The sequence below is a fragment of the Haematobia irritans genome, chromosome 3, assembly GCF_050003625.1.
Source record: "Haematobia irritans isolate KBUSLIRL chromosome 3, ASM5000362v1, whole genome shotgun sequence".
In the NCBI taxonomy this organism is placed as follows: domain Eukaryota; kingdom Metazoa; phylum Arthropoda; class Insecta; order Diptera; family Muscidae; genus Haematobia; species Haematobia irritans.
The window spans coordinates 229,524,922-229,547,400 of NC_134399.1; the positions used below are offsets into that span (position 1 = coordinate 229,524,922).

Below are 22,479 nucleotides of genomic sequence, written 5' to 3' on the forward strand. Positions count from 1 at the left end.
TAAGTGAGCCTGAAATATCGGGCTGCCACTATGTTATATCTAACCTAACCTAATATCATAATATACTCGAAAAAATAAAATACGAACATTCTTGTCATAACAAAGACACAATCAAAAGTGTTATGCTGTTGCAAAATGATTTATAGAAAGGAGCTTTCGTAACATGAATATTTTGTCATTTATAGTAGCAATTTAAATTTATTTTATAACCTGTGAGCCCCTGTGTAAAGAACACACAAAACAAAAACTTTATACATTTTTGAAAAATCTACACCTAGACACATATGTATCTATTATATCTACAAAAGCAAGTCAAGGTTGCTCTAAAAAGACGAAACGAAAACAGAATTGTACCTCGTTACGGACGCGACAATATAAACAATAATTGTTAATTGTTTTTATACTTTGTCATATATTAAATTTTTCAAGATGGACTTATTGAGCCTATAGAACAAGCCAACGAGCTTCATACATCACAAATTCAATGTAAAAAAAAACACACACACACGCACATACAACAAAGCTCGATCACTTGAATGCTGCTAAACTTTTATTGCTGACGTAATTGCGCAAAATCGATACACATTAACTTGTTCCATGTTTCAATGTTCAATAGAAATATGAAAGGAACATACAACTATACCTACCACACACGCACACACCAACACCACAAACAATTGGCGAGTATTTTTTTTTTTCTTGTCTTCCTTCCAGTGTTAAGTTGGAGATCAAGAATCGAGATCTCCGAGAATTCTGAATAGTAGAGATTCGATCATGATCAATGTTTTCAGTTTTTTCTCAATAAGACTATTAGGAGCTGAATTCGTAAGCTAATAATGACGACGAAGAAGAAGAATGTGGCTGTTGGCGGAAACTGACTGTAGCTGAGGAGGTTAAAAGTCGACGGCGTTTATTTGTTGACTGACTGACAGACTGTGTCTGTGTTCTTGGGTGCTCTCAATATAAAACAAAATATTCTCCAAATATATTTCATTTAGAACTTTTAAGATCTAACGAAGCAATTTTGTGTTCTCATCCCCATTGGGAAAATGCAAGTGTGTGCGCTGCTTAGGTTTATGGGTGAGCTGTGCAAAAAAACTGTCTAATAATCATTTGCCGCCTCCAGATACTTTGTGTTTGTGGCTGTATCGCTCTCAGATCGTTCCCAATCAAGCACACAAACATGCGGTCATTTGTTTGTTTGGCAAAAATTATCTCATAAAAGAGCTTGTATTGTGTATCTCTATGTTGTTGTTGGTGCTGTGTCTGAATATGAGATGTGTTTGTTTACTCGTATGACAGCAACCCAGCGGCTGCAACAGTAGCAGCAGAGATCTTTGAGAAGACAAGAACTATAGCAACAATAATAGCAACAACTTTGATGTTTTACATTTAAAATTTCTCATTCGATTTTTGCTTTGTTTTGTTTCTTTCGTGACATCACTTTTGGCTTATTTTTATGGATTTTTCGATTTTTTGCTTCAATGGGTTTTCGTTTTTTCACTTTAGCATAAACTTCTCTTTATTGTGTATGCTTTTAAAGGTTTTGTTTATTTAACAACACTAAATTGATGATCATTGAATTTAATCTCGAACATTAAGAAGTGGCGAAAAAACGAGTTGCACTTGTTTATAGTCTTTGTTGTCTCTCCTTTTCAGTGTCAATTGTATTTTGTTGTGATTTATTTCAAAAATTTTGCATTTGAGTTTTAGTATTGAGGCATTTCTTTTGAATGAATAGATAGACGAACAAACTTGTCATTCATCCATATCCGCACAAAATTGAGTAGGTTGAGATGCTAGGTGCTGCTAACTCTCGGACCAAGTTGTTGCTTGTCATTATTTTTATGATTTTTTTTTTATTGTAACGTAGGTGGTGGTAGTGTTGCCTGCTTGTTGGTGGTCTCATTTGTTTTTGGCGTTTTGGTGTTTGTGCCTTGCTCTTCTTGAATACTATATATTCCAATAATGACCTTAATTTTTTGTAAAGTAAAGTAAACAATAAATTGTTAAGTCAATTTGCAACGGAAATACTGGAGGTATTTTCGATATGACCCGATGAAAAATAGAAATTCCAATAACTACGTGGGTATATTCGATTCAAACAGATTTCAAGAAAATTTTATGAATGAATTATTAAATTTAGTTGTTGCAAATAACAATATACAATATAAAAAATCGTTAAAAGTATTTATTTTATATTGGAGATACAAATATAATGAAATTGTATTAGCTATTCTTGTGTTTCAAACCTATCGAAAATAATTTTTTTTGAGAAGTGGAACTAAACTAAATTTAACTACGAAAATGGAGCGGATCGTTCTGTATAATAAAATAAAAAACTACGGAATTTAAGAAGTATTCTACACTCAAAAAACAGTGAATCCTTCAGGGCACTAAAGCCAATTTAGCTCTATTTTAAATCTTGGAAATTATTATGTTTTAGTTAAAATTCTTCCAATATTATAAAGTTTTCTTGGCTTTAATAATTTTTTTGTGTTAAATGAATAAAAGAAGGGGAAAAATTATACACAAATGGGGTATAAATATCCTCTAAATTCATATTTTCCCAAAAATAAAAATAATAATTTTAATTAAAATAGTTTTCTAATTGCAACATATTACAAATAAGTAAAAATTTTTGGTCAAGTTGAAGATAGTTTATTAAAAATAATATTTTTATAATAATAATTTTATATGTTGAAGAAAAAAATTGGATTTAAAAATTGTTAAAATGTCTTTAACACTGTTCGAAGTTCAAGACAAGTTTATAAAGTTTACTCATTTGAGAGACCTATGAACCCAATTTCAGCAAACTTCTCCCATTTTAGGAAAATATGAACTATTTTATTTTTTAGTAAAATTGTGCACTATATTTGTATACATTTTTTTTTTTTTTTATTTTTAGTTCATGTCATTAAAGATAGCAATAATTTATTCTAATAAGGAACATTTGCTCACATTAGACATAATTTAATTAAAATGAACTAATCTTCTTGAACTAAAATAAAGTTCAGGTGGCATTACTGCCCCTTTTTTGAGTGTACTTCGTACAACAACGGTCTCATCATAGAGGATAAATGCATTTTGAAAACAAAAGACTGATAAACTAAAACAACAAAAATAATCATATCTAATAAATTTCCTTGAATTTGTCGAAAAATATTTGCTTATTTTTGTCATATCGGCGTTTGTGATAAAGTTTAGTTTAATTTTTCGAAAATTTTCCTTCCAGGTGGGCTCACTTTTTTTTGAGTGTACATGAAATGTTTGTTCAAAACGCAACCTACCCAAAATAAATCTCCGCCAGTGCATGCAACTTTTTTATCTTTAATCCAAAGATTAGAAATCTAGCTTTTTACGGTTATCATAAACCCCAACTATTTCCCATATCAGTAAGTTATTGTTCTATGTTGAAATGCATTTTTTTTCTAGCTGCCAAATGACATCCACTTATTTACTTATTTATGGCATCGCTTAACATTTCCTCAATCAATGCTGACCCATCCAGTGAGTGACTTGCCTACCCAGACCAAAACGAAAAGTCAATTTTATTGGCCATTTATTGCACATTTGGTGGTTTTATGCTTTCTATGCTTCCATGTATGGTGGTAATTGAAGGGTTAATGTGTTGCACAGTGCACTATGCACGTACTCTGATAAAGAAATAAAAAACTCCACAAAAACAAAGTAATGCCGATTAAACGCTTAAACGTGGGCGCCATTAACTCATAGTTGACTGAGATGTGTTAGGTGACTTAGTATGGACGAATGAGGAGTGAGGGCAGCAAGAGAGTAGAGTACCTCACCGCATGCTTATGGTTTGCGGGCCAAATATCAAGGAGGCCGTAATTTTTTCAATTGAGTACTAACACCCAATTGAGAAGCTCATAAACGGCTGTAAATGAATTGAACCACTCAGTCACTAGCCTCCCTCCTCCCTTGCCATCATATCGTAATGGTGGTAATGGTCAAAGGCATATGGGGCGGTATATCATATCGATCGATTCTTAGGAATACCGCACCAAAAACACTAGCCAACCAACACAACACCAACTGAATAAAATGAGGTAGTTTTCCAATTTTGAAACCACATTTCCACAATTTAATTAAAATGCCAACCATGTTTGTAGAAACACTGGTAATGTGTAGTGTGTCGAACTGGGGCTGATGTTTGGTGGTTGAGGGGGGCCAGGCACACAGAAAAGGGTGGGTGGTTTTGGTTTGCGATTGAGCTCATTTCGATCGCTTTTCTAGGTCTTCCAATGAACTAAATCAAAATCTATCATTTGATCGAAAAAAAAACAAAATCATTCGAAGAAATTCGAATGATGATCGATTTGTTCTCATTTTGTATGAACTATTAATAAAGTTTCTACCAATTCCATGGTATAATGGGGATACAATAGCCATCCTCCACCATCTTGCATTGACGATTAATTGCATAAGTTGAGGATCAAAAAAAGATGAACAGATGTTCAATGGGATTTTTTTTGTCATAATTTTCTTGTTTATATTCTCTTTAACGCCTTATTCCGCTGTTGCCTTGTGATGAATTTATTTTGTGGAAAATCTTATCTATTTTTTTTCGTACACGCAAATGTTGATCGAAATGTTAAAAAGCCAAAACGAAACATTTATTTTTAGAGCATCATCACATTAAACTTTTTTTTTTAATGAATTGCTCATCACCAACAGCATCATCAGCGGAGCCACAGTATCAGCATCAACAAAAATTTCTGTTTCGTTTCGTTTTCGAATTTACGTATTCGTACGTCGCGCCAAGGTATTAGTCAGCTGTCTCACAAACTTTCCTCAATATTGAGGGGCCAATTTTGTATGGATTTTTTTTTTCACTGCAAAGCAGACAAAATAGATAAAAGTTCAGTTTACTTTGAGAACTTTTATTTTTATAGATGATCATGGGCTTTTTTCCCTCTGCAATGCGAGATATTGATAGGTGGTTGAGGGAGGACACACCAGAAAAAAAACGAACAAACACAAATCTAAAAATACTTCATAGACTCTACGATTTCTTTTTGGAAATGTCAAGATTGTAAATTAATTACACAATTTAAATTAAATTAAAGAAATTTGAAAACGTTTTAGGAAATGTGAATGTAAGGCCTAAATTTGTTTCTTTATTTGGATATAGTCCAGAATATTGGACGATAATAGCATAATATCTGTCAGTACAAAAAAAACTTTTAAATTTATTTGATAACAATTATATTACAAATAGAGAGAGGAAGAGAAAAAAGAAATAAGCACGAAGAAAATATAATGGAATAAAAATATATAATAGAAAATATATATTCACAGCCATTATAAATAATTTGATATATTGGTATACTCAAAAAAGTTTGGCAAACGAGTTCTTATGGATAATGTACAAAATAAAATACTACACTCAAAAAAAAGTGAACTCTATATTTCACTAAAGCCAATTTAACTTTATTTTAGTTCATGGAATTATTAAGTTTGGAGAAAGTTTCCTTTACTCTAATAATTTTTTGTGTACGTTAGATAAATTAACTAAAACAGAGGAAAAAAATATACTCAAATGAAGCATATAGATTAACTAAATTCGTGTCTTCCACAAAATAGTTCAGAATTTCTTTAAATTTGTAAATTTTACCGAAAATGCGTCCATCGTGAACTTCGTATGTCACTAAAGACATTCTTGCAATTTTGAACTCCAAGTTTTTCCTTCAAACTACAAAATTTTCTTTAACAAGTGAAAGAACTTAGTTATGTGTAATAAATTTTCTTGAATTTGTCGAAAAATATTTACTTACTTTTATGACATCGGCGTGAAGCCAACGTCTGTAATACTGTTTAGTTAAAATTTTCTACAAATATTCAAAATTTTCTAAAATTAACCGAAAGTTTTCTTCCGGGTGGGTTCACTGTTTTTTCAGTGTAAGGACAAATTTCTTTACAATAAAAAAAAAATTTAATGAAAAGATAGTTAACAAATTGTAAATAATTTGTATTATAATAATATTTAAATTAACCGAGATATTGTTTCTTTGCGTTATAGCTAAAAAATCTTCAAATACACCAAGAAAAAAGTGCCTTCGGAACTAAAGGAAAAAATGTTCATCAATTTAGTTTAGCCAATTTATTTATATTAAGTAAAATTTTTGTTTAAAAAAATTAAATTTACTTGATTCAGTAAAAAAATCCAAAACTGAAAGCAGTTAGGAATAGTTCATTATCTAGAATAAGGCATGAAGTTTTACTAATACTGTTTTCTTCGCTGGGTATAAGAATTTACTACTGAACAAGAAAATTTTATTCACTGATAACGAAGCATTCGTAAAACTAAACAAAATATGAACTTAAACCAAGTTTCCTCAAATTTAGTAAAATTTCTTATAAAATGATAATTCTGTCTTTCTTTATTATAGAAAGCGAATAACACTTGGCATAGAAAAATATTTTAGTTCATTCGTACTAAGAAGTATTCAATCCTTTTAAAACTTAAGGAGACACCCTTTTTTTACGGAGGGATTGTTAAAAAATAATATAGTAAAATAATATAATAAATAACAAATAAAATATATAAAATATTTGTTATTTTAAATTAGTGAGAAAAAATTATGTTCGTGATGGTGTATAAAGAAAGAAAACAGAATAACAACCCCTTCATTCGTTTTCATTTTGGAATCTTCAATTAACAGGTAACATTCAGTGACACTAACTTTTGTGAAAAAATTGGTTTATAATTTTTTTGTATATTTGTATGTTAGCAACTTATTAAAAGTGAAAGGTACAAGAATAAGAAAAAAATGTGTTTCACAGTTGATGACATTACATGGAAATTGGAAATAGTGGAATAATAAACTAATATTTCAAGGTCAGTCGATGCTGTTGATTCTTAATAAATATATTTAATATATTAATAAAATGTGTATTTTATTGAAGAAAAAATTGCCTATATAAATAAATAAAATTGTATTTAAAAACGAATGTAAGCAGTTCTAAGTTTGAGGTAAAAAGGTTTACCACAATTATGTAATATTTGTCCCAATGAATGAAAAAAGTTCAATAAAATCATTCCATATATGAATTTAAATTTTTTCATTCTGTAGTATAGTGGTACATAAATATAGGAAAATGTTAACTAATATATGGAATGCATTCTACCTAATTTCAACGAAAATCACATCACATCATCACATTTAATCTTTTTCTGGTTGTATCTTAAAAGATACAGCGCGCATTTAAGTGTTAATTTCAAAAACAACTTTTAACCAAGAAAACAAAATCTTCAAAATAAGTATTAGCCTATTTTAGAAGCTTTTTTGTCTTCAATTATACAATGAACTTTTAATTTATACAATGAACTTTTAACTAAGATAGAAACATTAAGTTTATTAACTCAATGATTGAAATTTTTTAAATGTTTAATTAAAAAAACAATTGATACAATTAACTTTTTAATCAAACTCGAAAGACTAAGTCAGTTAAAAAGGTGATGGATTTTTTTTTAATTTTTAATAAAAAAAATCATTTCAAACAATCGCATTTAATCATTCTAAAAACACAAATTCAGCTAAGAAAGTAATTGAAAATAGTTACGTTTTTATTTTAAAAAAATATAGAGTTTTGCAATCAATATCAATTAAATTTTTAATTGAATCAATTAAAAAATAATTGAGATTTGCTCATGAAATGAAATTTTTTAATGAAGCATCTTTTTTATGCCCAATTAAACCTGCGATTGAAGCTTATTTTTTATGATTGAAAACATTTCAATTAAAAACTTAATTGGATCAATTGAGTGATTGAATGACACATTTTTTTTTGTGCATGGGTGCTTGTTACAAAGTTTGAGAAGTATTCAAATACTTATTATAACCTTGTTTTTTTGCATTTCGAATTATGTGGTTTTCTCTGTGTGTAATATGCAAAAGTGTCCATATTCTATTTGAACAGTTTACTTTTATGCACAAATATATTTTGGCTATAAACAAAAAATTAATTGATTCAATTAATGTTGAAGTGAAAATTACAATATCCAACACCAAAAATATTGAAATATTAAATATTAAAAATTATTTGAAATATTAAAAATTATTTGCTTCTTTAAAATGCTGATACACTCATAGAAAAAAATCTGCTCAAAAGTCAGTCGGTGTTTGATGTTTTATTGTTATACTTCAACATGTAACCAACATTTCAATTAGAGGTGTGCGCGTGACACGAAATTCTCGTGACACGCGTGAATCACGTGAGTCGTGAACAAAATCCAAAGCAACTCTCGTGAATGTGCGTGAATGGGACTAAAACAAATATGTCGTGCGTGAGCGTGCGTGAGACTTAAAGTAGGTTCGTGAATGTGTGTGAATACAATTTCTGCAAAATCACGCTCATGAAAAAAATCAAGATTTAATTCACACTCGTATGTTAACTGAAATTAGTTTAGCTCTCGAACTATATTTTATTTTTGAATTTTGTTACCTTTGGTCATTTCCGTTTGGAAAATGTCGTGAGACTCGTGAATTTATCGTGAATCGTGCGTGAGCGTGAGCCTTTAAAAGTAGTTCGTGCGTGAGTACTGGTTTTCATTTCGTGAATGTGCGTGAGTGGGATTGGCTACCACACGTATCGTGCGTGAGCGTGCGTGAATAAACATTTTGCTTCGTGAATGTGCGTGAGTGTGAGTGAAATTTCAGTCACGCGCACACCTCTAATTTCAATATTTTATTTATATTGGTAATATATTGGTTATATTTGCTCTGCACTGCATTCTGCAAAGAACAGCAGACAATGTTTACTATTTCAGCAAATAGGAACTGTTTTCCCGTTTTCAGCAGAATTTTTGTTGTTTTAGAAGATTTTTCTGATGTACCCAGTAACAAATTTCTTTGGTGGTATATTGGTAAAAGGTATTCTCAACCATACTATATTTACAATCAACCGATTCTATACTTTAATTAAAAAAATATATGGATGCTTGATTCACAAAAATATGGTGAAGAAGAACGCCGAAAAACAAATGAGACAACACTCTTTAGGTATTTTATGATATTTTTGTTATTTTGCCAAAAAAAAAAAGAAACAATAACAAAAGAACAATTATATGTGTCACTAATTGTGCTATACTTTTCCGTATTAAATTTTTCTTCATTATCGTACATATTTTTTGTATTGGCAACAATTTCTTATATCACATTCTCTCAAGCTTATTGTTTTCACACTTTTACTTCTTTATTTATTTATTGCGGTAGGTATGTGCGTTTTTTTTTAATTAATTTTAATTTCTTTTAGTTCACTTTCTGTGTGGCTATATTGCATGGGTTACACTAAATTTATATATTTATCCATGTTGATTGGTTTAATTTTTGGTATATAATTGTTTTTTTTTTTCTTTTTTTAATATTATTTTATTTTAATCACTATATATATTTTTTCAATTAATAAGTTTTATTTCTTTTTTCACACTATTTTTATGCGATTTTGTTGTTGCTGTTGTTGGTTTTAACCTTCAATTTTATTTGTTCACTAATTTGAATAGATATTCAAAGCTATCTTGTACATACATCATCTCAATATATTAGGTGAGATTAGCTCACTTTTTTTGTTTTGTTTTTTTTTTTTTCAAATCTACATACATTTATATATTTATATCTAAGACGTGTATATATAAATATATGTATATACACACTCCTATTGCAAATTTCACGAGTCGGCTAATATTATTAGAAATTTTGATCCAACCGCCGCGAGAATTCAACACCAACTGAATCGACTCGAAGATTTTGAAAAACTTGGAACTCTTTTTTTTTTCAATACGAATTGCTATGAAAACAGCAATAGTCGTACTGTCAGCAGAGACGGCAACAGAGTTTGCTTCGAAAAACAACACAGCAGCAGTAGCAACAACAACAACAACGACTAGATGATAGTGTATCTCTTCCATAAGGTACTCACGATGTCTTTAATATTCAATGTTGGCGTTTCTGTGTGTGTCCGCTTTGTTGTTATTGTTATTTTACCTCTGCTCCCTCAAACGATGATGGTACTTGTCTTTGCCAAAACAACACCGTGCCGTATTTGTTGGCGTCTAATGCGGCAGATCGTTGTTATTCTTTAGAACGTGCTCACTTCGCAGAATTTAACTTTTTTTGCTTGGCGTTTTTTTGATGTTGTTCTTTCACAAAACATCTCGCAAAACATGAAATCATGTCGAAATTAAAGCAAAACATGTGTTTGTCAATAACATTATTTAATAGCTCTTATTTAGATACATATGAATTTATGCAAATTTGTTTGCATTTAAAAACTTTCAACAATTTCTAGATTTACTATTCCATTTGAATTTACGATGTTAAAATAAAACTCTTATCGATATGTTTGATTTTAATTTTAAACATTTTTTTTTTTTAAATTCTACCGTTATTTTTTCACTTTTACATTTCCGTATCCGTATTTGAATTATTTACCGCGCGCACAATTCGCTCCAACATCCGTTAACGTTGGCTTCTTCAACGAGAATGATTTAAACATGTTGGTGTTGCGACCATTCTTACGAATAATTATTTTCTGAACACTTCCCATTTGTTGCCAGACATGAAGTTGCCACACTGATTTTATCCCTGTTGGATTGCAATAAGCAACACAGGCAACCCGCCAAATGCTCAAGTTATGCCTAGTGGTTTCTTAAAACTCCCCAACAAACACAAGGATGAACATTTTTCATAGGTAACGCCATATCAATTTGATTTTGAATTTGAATCCCATATTCAACATTAATTCAAATGGCCTTGCAAATTGCTTGGCTTCAACAAATTTTTCAATAGGTTTGAAGCATTAAAATTAAATTTAGTGTGAAAAGTTGTTGGTAATATGTTGAGAAATTGTTGCTAACGTGTTGAATTCTACTGTTGAGGGTAATGTCTGTTTTTTGTTGAGAACGCGATTTTCTCAACAATTTCTCAAATTGAATTTTAAGGTAATTCTTTGAAAATTTTTTTGAAAGCGTATTGAATATAAGCATTTCTCCAATGCTTGTGTTTATTGGGTCAATACACAGAAAATAATATACCTACAATGACGTTGTATTTATGTATTAAAGGCATATAGCATAAAATCATAACTAATAGAACAAGAAATTAATGCAATTCGCAAGCATTTATTTTTCTTATTTTTTATGTTCGCATTGTCGAAAATATTGATGGAATATTTACAATAAAATATATGACAAAAATATACAATCTCATACTGTTTTTACAGATTTCATTTTTGATTCTAGCGGCTATAATGGAACTTAATAATTCTGTGACTGTCATGTGAGTGTGCATGAGTGTTATCAATCTGAAAGACTTTATTCATGGTAGAGGTGTGCACGTGAGCAATATTTTACTCACGCATACTCACGACGGAAAAATCTTACTCACGCACGATACTGTTTGGTAGGACTCACGCACACTCACGAAAAGAAAATTTGTAGTCCACACGAAAATGTCGTGACTCACGAAAAACACCGTGACTCACGAATAGTTTTATGAGTAATTTACCTTAGGGACGTGTCTGAAAACATGAGCATGATTAAAATCGAGAGCGTTACTAAACTCTTAACTACGTGTTGAATTCATTTACAAAAAAGCGTTTTATGTCCGCGGGCGGGATTATTTTCGCGAGGGTATTTTCCGGAGTTCGTTACTCACACACACTCACGAAAAAATAATTTTCGTGACTCACTCTTACACACGAAATTTGTTTGTTAATCACGCTCACGCACACTCACGCCCTTGTCATCAGTGTAAGTCACGAAAATTTATGTGAGTCACTACAATTTCGTGTCACGTGCACACCTCTAGATCGTGGGTAAAATTTTTGAAAAATAATACCCACGAAACAAAAAAATTCTCACAGAGGTTTCCTGATGCCACTCGCGCTCATGATATTAATCACTACTGGTTTTAATCACACTAACGATTTTAATCACGCTCACAACGTTATTTATACTCACGATTTCAATCATACTCATGATTTTACCGACACTCACATACATAAGTCCAATCAAGCTCGCAAGTTTAATCACTCAATCAAGGTCATGAACTTTTATTCACCCTCATGATTTTATTTCAATTCCAAGTAAAATGTATAGTCGTAAATTTTATCGTGATTCGATAAAATATTTCGTGCGTGAACGTTATTCTTAAAACAAAATATCCAGTCATGACCGTGTGTGAGTGCGAACCGTTAAAGTTGCGCTTATGATTTACATTTCTCCAGTCCGGAATGTGCCTGAGTAAAATGTTCGCTCGCGAGTAAAACTGTTCGATCCTGAGTGCTTGTGAAATATCTCTCACGTGCACACCACAACATAGTACCCACTTATAAAGAGATATGCTCGGACTTCATTCCCATTTCCAACCTAACCTAAGATGGTCAGAAAATTAAACTGACACTCAAGTATTAAAACGAAATTTACAGCATATTGTGCTTCGTTTTTAAACGAAAATTATTTTTTTTTTGGAATTACATGATAAAAATCGTGGCTCGAAATTATTAACAAAAAAAAAAAACAATTTCGGATTTTCGGTAGGAAAATCAAAATGTTTGATAGCCTGAGGGGATATTTTCCCCAGTTTTTCTCTCTATAAAGGCCTACACTTTGCTCGGGTTTCGAAATGAGAATCACTTTATTTTTGAGGAAATTTTAAAAGAAAACCAATTTCTAAGCAGATACGTTTGCTGAATTAAAGCTTCCCAATGAAATTTTACAAAAATCAAATTTTACAAAAATCAAATTTTACAAAAATTAAATTTTTTCTATGGCCAAGACAAATCATCAATTTGAATGATATTGATTTGCTTTTGTTTTTAGTGAGCTTCCTCTTGATTCCATTTCAGTCTATTTTATTTAATAAAAAATGTAACCGCGAAAATATATTTTCAAGAATAGTCTTAGAAGATTTTACAAATGGTTTTGCTCTAGTAGACCAAAAATTACAAACAACCCAATCGAGGACAATAGCTGCTAGCTTCAAGGTTTCGTATGCTGAACAAATATTGACTTATAAAATTCAATGTCTATCGCTTTGGTTTTGCCAATTCGTAAATCCGAACATGGCATAAAGTGTTACACATTCTTACCCTCCTCCCTATCAATGCTTTCAAATAGATTACTACTTTGGAATGATAATTGGCATCCTAAGAATATTCGTTTATTGGTTTAACTCAATTTTCTGATTGCAAAATAAAAGTAAACATTTTTTGTGATACAAATACATTTAATTATTGGTAGAGTAGTGTGAGTGCTATTCCTCAGTATGTCTATATCAAAATTCATATATCAATTGTGGTCATTATGAGGCATACAATTATCATTGTCTGTTGTCAGCAAAGAAGATTAATCGTCTGACTGACAGACCACATAAATAGGAGATGAAATCATTTTGTCCTCTGATTCCGAATGATTAGCATTGTTCAATTTTATTTATATCTTTATAGCAATATATGTTAATATGTATATGTTTGTTTATATTAAAGTTAAGAAATAAATTAAGTGTATTTTTATTATTATTATTATTGTAATTTTAATTGCTATTCTCAAATACATTTGGGGGGACTTTGAGAAGATTCAAAAACTGAAAGAAATAAAGCTTACTGAAATTGTGGAGACAATCTTTCACCTATGAAGAAGTAGAAAATAAAGAATTTTGCTGGTGGCGGATACAAAAAAAAATTCTATCACTTCGATAGTATCATCAACATAAACTATTTGCACAATAAATCAAAAATAAAATAAAAAAATCTTTTAAAGTAGAAAATGAATCCAATGAAGAAAATTACAAATGGGAGAGGAAATTTGATGACGTACAAGAATATCTAGACTATGAATTTCCGCACAAATGCTTCTAGAAGAGTTGCAGATCGAGCTGTCCTAAGCAATTACTGAAGAAGTTCGCCACTAACAATTTCAAGAACCATCTTCTGCCGGAAATATTCCATGTTCTGTTGGGAGAATGTAATCTCCTTGTTGCGTGTGATATATTCGGCAAACATGCAACTGAAGACGCCACAATCGCTGCCGTTCATTTGTCGTGGAACACCTTGGACAGATTCGATGAGGAAATTACTTGTGTCGAATGGTTGCTTACGCTTGTCCATAGACTCGTCTTTGAGGTATTGCTCCAATGCTTTAAGCACTGTAGGATTCGGTGTTCCCATCGAATCGTAGTATTTAATAGTGCGATTCTTCATGTGTATGATGGCCATGCACCAATGGACGCCACCAACATGTACGGGCACTGGCAGAATATCTTTGGAAAAGATGTCCACTTTACGCGTCCAGCGCTTGACGCCAGCATGGCCCGCTTGTATTAGACGGGGAACGAAAAATGTATTCATTGCATACACCGTAGGCAAGCCGTGTGATTTGCTTTTGACTTCTCCACGTTCCGTAAGAAGATTCATGTAGAAATTAATGACCTCATCATTGAGCCAGTTGTGACCGCACAAGGTGTGGATATCACGTCTAGTTATATTCAAATTGAATTTGGACACCAACACCTACAAACATAGGAATGTACATTGACTCAGAGGCCTACTTGTTATGTCTGTCATTCACATACCTGATCGGGAGGACCACGAATAGCTGCGTTAATGCGATCCACATGTTGTGGAGTCAATTCCACAAATTCTGGTTCTGGTACCAGATCAGCAAAATCATCTACCACTAAGAGCTCGGGATCTACAATTTGGAATTTGCGCAATCGTTCTTGTATCTCTGCTTCAGCTGCTCTGCGCTCCGAGGCCAGTTTCTCTGCTCTGCAATAGAAGTGTTCGCTATGGTAATAAACTTGAAACGATTTGGAAGTTCATACTTACACTTTGGCTGTCTCATTGACTTCAACGAGCCTGTTCTTCTTGTGAAGAGACCATTTTGACTGTAGATTCTGCAGCCAGTTCTCTTTGAGGTGAGGATATGAACTGATGCGTTCTTTGAAAGAGTTTACCGGTTCGACATACGGTCTGAAATAAAGACAATTGCTATATAGTAAAAATATGTTGAAAATAGGAAACAATGAAATAAACGTACAACTCTTTTTTGGGAGCTACTGGTTTTTCTGTAGTGATGCTATTCAATATATTTTCCTCCTGTTTGATCTTTGCACATTGCGACAATACATGCTTATCTGCACTTTCCAAATCCACAATATCGGATATATCGTCGTCTACGACAACTGTCGCCACTTGTTGGTTTGGCTTTATCTTCGTCAGTCTAGGTGTGGGCTTTATTTCAGAAATGCCATTAAATAATATGTCGTCATCATCATCATCGTCCAAATTTATGGTCGACGATAGAGGTGGTCGCTTCAAAAGGGATTGGTTGAGCCCAAGAGACCTTCTGTTGTTGGCTGGGGAACTACGAGCAGACGATGTGGCAGCCGCCAGCATTAGTCCTGATCTTCTACGCTGAGTCACAGTTGGTAACTTATTTTCATTAGAGGAACTATATAGACGGGGCATCACTTGCTCAAGTAGCTTTTGATATTGTTGCCGTTCTTCACACTGTTTCTCTTGTGCTAATACAGATGACCGTGCGAAACTGGACCAGGGATTTGTGCGTAGGCTGGAGAAACCATTCATTAAATGCGATGACTCCGAGGTGGAAGCCCCACCAGATGAGGATACGCTATTATTCCGAACACCCAATACATTTCCTTGTCTTCCCGATACAGATACACGAGCATTGCTCTGACGCAGTGCATCGGCGTAGGTAAGCTTTCGCTCAGGCTCCACATCGGGGAAATTTGATGAAGATACAATACTCCCAGTTCGTGGTTCTATCAACGGTGGGGGCGGTGGTTTCTGACTCAATGATGTGGCACGTTCGTCTGAACGAACAATGGGAATGTTAAATGTTTTCGATGTACGCCGTACAGCACCCGACGTCGATGGGTAGACCAATTGAACGTCATCGTCATCAGAAAATTCGATATCGGCATATGAGGTATTCTTTATCACTTGTTTCGTAACATGTGGGGCCGAAAACATGGACTTTCTCAGTACTGGTTTATCTGTAAATAATCGGTAATCTCGTATGACTGGTGTACAAAATAACGAACTACTGGCCGTCGTACCTATGCCCGAACGGCGAGTTGATGTCATGTTATGTGGAAGAAATGAGTTTGTGTTCTGTGGCGCTGGTGGTTTAAACTGCATTATTTCGTCATCCTCAGTTTGGGAGACGTATTTCGGGAACCGGTTCTCCACTTTGCGATATTTGATCAAGTGATCACTTGCACTCTCCCCAGTGTAGTCCTCAGATCTAAAGAAAAAATGGCCAATAAATGTTAATGTATGCAAAATAAAATTGTAATTTATAATTTATTTATTTTTTGTGACAAATTTGTTCTACATGAACTCATGTTTGTACTCTATTCACCATGAATGATTTTAGAAATCGTTGGAAAATATATAGAATTATGTCAAATGCATGCAATAATCTAGGAACGACACGGAAGAAACAACCAAATATTTTTCAGTATTTAAATTACTTCCCAGCACAACTTTAAAAGCACTTCCAAAAAATGTCCTCCCAAAGATGTTCTTTATTTTAACTGCACAGGAAGTTCATTTGAGTCAATTTTTTATAACTCAATTTTTTCATATTTTTAATGGGAAATTCAAAATTTTATTGTTTCAAATAGGTTAAAAACCGATTAAGAATTAAAAAATAGTGCAAATTATTTAAATTTTGTCGAAAAAATGCTAAATCCTTTTTAGAAAAATTGTGAATTTTTGAATATATTTGATGTCAGACGTTCCAGACAAGCGTTAAATGCATTAAAAATTATTAAAAAAATTTTAAAATTATTTGTCAAAATATCACAAAATTTCTTAATTCACATCCAAAACACTGGATTCGCATCACACCCTAAGAAGTGATGCAAATTCAGTGCAACGGCTGTTGAAATTGTGGACATCCGTCATATGACAAGCCCATGTAAAATTCATCGCTTCTGCGTCAATTTTGCACCACTTCCGGATCCAAAAAGAATATTTTCACTACCTTTTTTGCTGAGTTATTAATACTGGTTTCTACAACTGAAGACTCCAAAATCATTTCCGTTAATTTGTCTAGTAGTATCTCGGAAGATTCTTGGTTTAAGCCCAGTGCCCCGAAGCCGTTTTGGCATGACGAATACAGAATGCATAGGTTGGATTATGCAGAAAGCGAATGTATGCATTAATTTGCATGGACTCCAAAATACAACATTTTTTTTAATCTATATGCATATTAATTCGGGCTAAAAATTTAGGGAAGATTTTGAATAGCATTGGCAATTCATTTCAGAAATATGTTAAAAATCTTAGAATCGTAAAGTCGACCTTTTATAAGAGATGGCAGAGGCATACAAAAATCCAAAAATGAAACAGATTTTTTCTTATGCTTAGAATTTCATGCTTTGAAAGAACAAGTAAAATAAAAGCTAAAAAGAACATTTCTGTCACACAAATAGAAAGCACAAATGTAGTACACATTACAATTTCCCGCTAAAATAAAATAATAAAACATAACTTGCCAAAACTGTACTACTAACCTTCGTTTTCTTTTTCCTTCTTGATTTTCGGTATCTAATTGATGGGATGACGAGTTCCAAGTGAAGATTTGCCTTATTTTACTCAATATGTCGAGTCCCATTTGGACGTCTTTTTCAAAAAGTTCTTTATCACAATCTCTTTCGGATATAGCCTTTCCAGTCTCTAAATCCGAATAGTAATTGTAATTTCCAAGATTTTTTAATCCGTTTGCCGCACTTTTTTCCCTTGGGCTGGAGGTTCCGACGTCGGCGAACGAGAAACTTCCGTTTAACAATTTTCGTTGGTGTAGTTCAAGGGGAATTGCTTCTGGCACCGGCCTTTTAGTCTTCGGTGGTATTGGCGCAGTTGACTAAGTAATAGAAAAAGTATTATTAATGTTATTAAATATTTTGTTACAGAGAAATTCCTAATTTTGTTTATATTATTATAGTTTTATGTTTCAAATATTTTTATGTCCAAGATATTTAAGAAAGTATGCACTTCAAAAGATTTCTTGGATCACATCTTACAAATTTTAGGCATCAGAATGCTTGCGATTGCTTACATAAAAAAACAAAAAAACAAATATGCACAAACGTAAGACCAATCCAGAGCAGTTATAAGCAAACCAATTTAGTTTCTGCTTCGTTTTGTGACAATCGACTAAACACATATTCACTGGTATACATGTTCCAAGAACAGACCAAACAGAGGACTGCACCCGACACATGCCCTCACAAGAAGGCCAAGATTGTCGGAAAGGTTTTATGAGTAGTTTTAAATTCCTTAATTTATTTGTTTAATGTTTACGTATTTATGTTTTTGTAATTTAGTTATGTATTATGTTATATCAATTATTTTTTTATTTATTTTATTGAGTCTCATTACTAGATTTTTATGTTAGTAATGCTGTCTTACTCACGGAGTAGTTTTATATTCGTTTTATTTTTTATTGTTTCTTATTTTGAATTTTTTTTTGAATTTTTAAATTAACAATTAATAAAATTTATATCTTTTACATATTTTTTTCGTAATCTTAATATTTTTTCGTAATTTTTATAATATTTTTTTGTTAATTGTTTTAATTATTTTGTATCTGTTTGTTTCAAATTCTGTTAGTCTGTTATAAACAGGGACCGTAACGGTTATAAGTGCTATCAAAAAAGTTATTTTTTAATCGTTATTTTATGACTAAAAAAACTAGAATGAAATTGTTAAAAAGAGAATTTTATTTATCCGTCATAAATAAAACTCTTTTTATGAGTTTTATTTTTTTCTTCAGAAAATGATACTCTTTTTTGTTTTATTTTTTTCTTCGGAAAATAACTCACTTTTACACGATAAGTTAAAAATATTTTCTGAACATGCCTGGTCATCTTAATTTGCCCCAATGCGTTGCAAATCCTGCTTGAAAAATTTCGATGCCGCGCTTAATCTAAGTTAGTCAGAATGGGAAAGTGTGGAAGATTTATTAGCCCTCTTGGAGCCTGTATACGTCGCCACATAAATGCTTCAAAATATGGCTTCAAATGAAGCTTGACATTCAGACGAAGACAACCAGGTCAGAATTGCTGACAATATTAGAACGGCGTGAAAATGTGCTGCTAAAAAAACCCAACACTCCTTGCAGCCTTATATTTGGATAGCGAAGGAGCCATTACAATTAATGTGTGCTTAAACACATCTTAAAGAAGTGATAATTCGGATTTTGCAGTTTGAGAATCAAGTAAGTTGTAATTCTTTTTCTAAAAATGCTATTTATTTGTTTTTCTCTTTGCAGATAAATAAAATATAACAAATAAATACAAACTTTATGTGAGATAGGCTCAATAAAACCAGAAACTGTAAAAAAAATATGAGTTTTATTTAAAGGTGAGTACTATGTTCGGGTTTTTCACCAAAACACTAAATTAAAAGTACAAATATATTTGTGAAGACGTTTGCATTTTGCTCAAGTCTTACCAAATAATGGATGGAAAAGATGCAAGGAATTGAACAAGCTGGTTTTCAGCTTGAAAACTGAACATAGTACTCAGCTTAAGACGGAAAAAATAAAACTCCTGAAGTTTTATTTTCTGAAGAAAAAAAAAAATAAAACCCCAAAAATGTGTATTATTTTCTGAAGAAGAAAATAAAACTCAAAAAAAAGAGTATTATTTTCTGAAAGAAAAAATAAAACTCATAAAAAGAGTTTTATTTATGACCTTTTATTTTTACGTTGAAAAATAACCGGTATCTTTGGAGTTGGGAGTTTTTTTTAATATCATCGTAGATTCCTAAAGAGCTTTCCGTTGACTCTAACATGAAGAGTTTTTGAGTTTAAATTCTCTGGATAACAGTTATTAATACTATTTATGTTACTATTTTCTAGTTTTTAAGCTCATAATTTTTATAATTTATTATTATTATTTATGCTTTGGGTCATACCCACCAATTTACATTAGACTTTACAAAGAATATCCGTATTTTTATTCTAATTTTCCACTTTTAATTTTAACTTAGTATTGACCTTGTTCCCTTAAGATGAGCTTTATTAGCGTAGAGTTGTGTTGATTCGATACTTAAGTTTTGAAATAAGATTTGACCAATCAAAACATTAAATATCATACATAAAGAATCTTTACGCATTGATTACAACCAAGAAATTGTGCAAACTATTCAAGAGAAAACGTGGAAGGAAGACTTACAGTTTTCGGCAGTAGCCGAAAATAAATAGCAACCCCCTTATTATTAGTAAAATACTTACTGGATATTGATTAATTTCTTGGTATTGCGGTGATTGGCGAATAGATTTTCGCTTGGGCACACGTGTTACAACGTACTCGTATTCTTCGTCTTCGTTATCGGTTGCAGCTACTCCTGACCCCGAGACTTTGTCAATGTCAATAACAAAGTGGGTCGTAGACCTATCAACGCTTTTCTCTTCTGGCTGGCTTTCACCTTCTAGTCCACTTCGAAAATTAGAGGTTCCGGCTTCTGGTTCCTTATCATCAACGTCTTCAACATATAAAAGTTCAAATTTCTCTTCTTCGTCTTCCTTGTTCTTAGTTAAACTTTCTAATGCACCGTTTAGAGCTTCTTTTGGTATAGCATATGGCAAATGGTTAGACCCATCCAATGATTTTAGACTTTCGACTGGAACAAGTTTGGGCTCCGGACGGCGAACCCAATCTTTGCTACTCTTCTGGTGCTGCTCGTTAACCCCCTCCGTGCTAAGCTGCTGACTTCTGGGTAACGTCGCCCGACCGCCCTAAAAAAATATGAATTATAAATGTTAATCTTGTTATTTATATTTTGTCAAGATCAAAAAAGCCATTAATTTCTTTTAATATCCAAAATAATTTTGTGTAAAAATAATTTTTATATGATAAATGAATTTAATGGTTGGCATTCCCAATCAAAATAAATATGGCAAGCAATAGTTCAAAATGAACTATTTTTAAGCAATTCTGCCTCACTACAATGAATTAATACGATTTACTGCCAATCAGGCATTTGATATATCTCAAATATCAGTTTTATCCAGTGTCGATTCTCGGCCAATCTTGTTTCGTAGAAATGCCGCAGTAGGCTACTTGAGACATTCAAAGGCGACTTAAAGGTTACACAAATGCATATCTGAATTCAAAATCAAATGAGTTAAATATTGTCGTATTACCATCAATTATCGCAGAAGCTATTCCCTAAAAACATCATCTGCTTGGATATATTTAAATTTTGATACATTAAAACATATTTTGTATTTGAGGTCTCCGGTTATTTATGGGTATTACATCTTTTGATCGTTTGAGCTATAATTCCCATCTTGGGTGAGATGTAGTTACATAAGTATATGCAATTTGCATATTTTTCGTCGGAAATAGAATTTCACTGTAATATGTAAACCAGTAGCCGATTATTGGAGTATTTGCAATCAACTTTGTCAGCTTCCAAATCGAAAATTGGTAAAGCCCATACAATGTTGTGGTAAACATTTTGTTGGAAATAGAGAATGGATCTTATAGTTTCCCTTTGCCAAATTTATATTAGCAAACATATATGCATCGATCTAGATTATAGTGGAAATTCATTGCGCGGTATTAAACAATGGACAGAAATTACTGCGCAAATGGAACATGACAACAACAAGAATACATCTACGTGGCCACTAAATGGAATCCTAGACGAGAATCTTCTTTTGGCCATTTTCTAAAAAACACAGCTCATTTTGGTTGGAGAGCCCTTACATCGTAGATGATAAGAAATAAGCATTAAATAAAACGAAATGAAATCTTGGACTACTTGGACTAATGAAAAAATCGGCAAAATTGTGTTTTATTGTTTACCCGTAAATTAGAGCTGCTCGGTTCAGCTTCCTTTTGATCGATATCTTGGTACCTTGAGGTCGGTACACGATTCGTAAGAATATGGTGTAGATTATCTTCCAGTCCAGTGTGTTCAATGTACATCATCAATGCGAGCTTATGGGAACGGCTACAATAGTTCCTTTATCCATCTACAATTGGATGTGTGTCGTCCTTATGCCACCACTTCTTTTTCACAGCGATCCACCTGACTTTCTTTTTTACCTTTTTTCGTGTCTACAATGTACCAACAGCTCAGTTCAGTATGCCCGCCTTCATTTATGAGCGTCGCCACACAATTACTTTGTTAAGTGGATATAAACACAAATGTCTGCTAAACTCTGCATTTCAGTGCCACGCTGCTAATTTCTAAATTACTTTTCTTTATTTTTCGAACAGGTAGACGCATAAATATAAGGTATATTCCAATTTAATTAAATTTTCTGCGGAGTTGTCCGTAGCGTGCTGTCTTTTTGCACTATGCTTGTTCTTCTATATTTCTTATTCTTCTGCTTTTTCATTGTTCCCGTTCACCCCGCATAATAGAAAGCATCCCTCTTACCAATGTATAAGAGAAACGAACATA

At 32.3% G+C, this 22,479-nt stretch overlaps 2 protein-coding genes across 9 annotated transcripts in view; both read right to left on the reverse strand.

Annotated features, from left to right (window-relative positions):
• if (integrin subunit alpha inflated) overlaps window positions 1-10,468 on the reverse strand; it is a 104,954-nt gene extending 94,486 nt beyond the window's left edge. For 2 of the 8 annotated variants that reach the window (XM_075298331.1, XM_075298324.1), the window contains exon 1: window positions 9,624-9,767. The gene's annotated coding sequence lies outside the window, so the exon portion shown is untranslated. Of the gene's footprint in view, window positions 1-643; window positions 1,308-9,147; window positions 9,370-9,551; window positions 9,568-9,623; window positions 9,768-9,942 lie in introns of those variants that run through there. The other 6 variants (XM_075298329.1, XM_075298325.1, XM_075298326.1 and 3 more) reach the window with 6 other exon arrangements.
• A 2,688-nt stretch (window positions 10,469-13,156) lies between these two features.
• Window positions 13,157-22,479, reverse strand: Ulp1. Its single transcript, XM_075298332.1, has 8 exons — window positions 21,876-22,479; window positions 20,297-20,800; window positions 17,571-17,920; window positions 16,107-16,294; window positions 15,062-16,043; window positions 14,851-14,994; window positions 14,595-14,790; window positions 13,157-14,532 (listed from the first exon to the last, which is right to left on the reverse strand). The coding sequence occupies exons 1-8, from the start codon at window positions 21,999-22,001 to the stop codon at window positions 13,912-13,914; spliced, it is 3,111 nt and encodes a 1,036-aa protein (XP_075154447.1). The 5' UTR covers window positions 22,002-22,479; the 3' UTR covers window positions 13,157-13,911.

Coding starts and splice junctions, on each gene's coding strand:
- Ulp1 (XM_075298332.1), bottom strand. CDS start 22,001: ATGATGTACATTGAACACACTGGACTGGAAGATAATCTACACCATATT. Junction 14,995..15,061: donor GTAGCTCCCAAAAAAGAGTT/GTACGTTTATTT, acceptor TCTTTATTTCAG/ACCGTATGTCGAACCGGTAA. Junction 14,791..14,850: donor GTCAATGAGACAGCCAAAGT/GTAAGTATGAAC, acceptor CTTCTATTGCAG/AGCAGAGAAACTGGCCTCGG.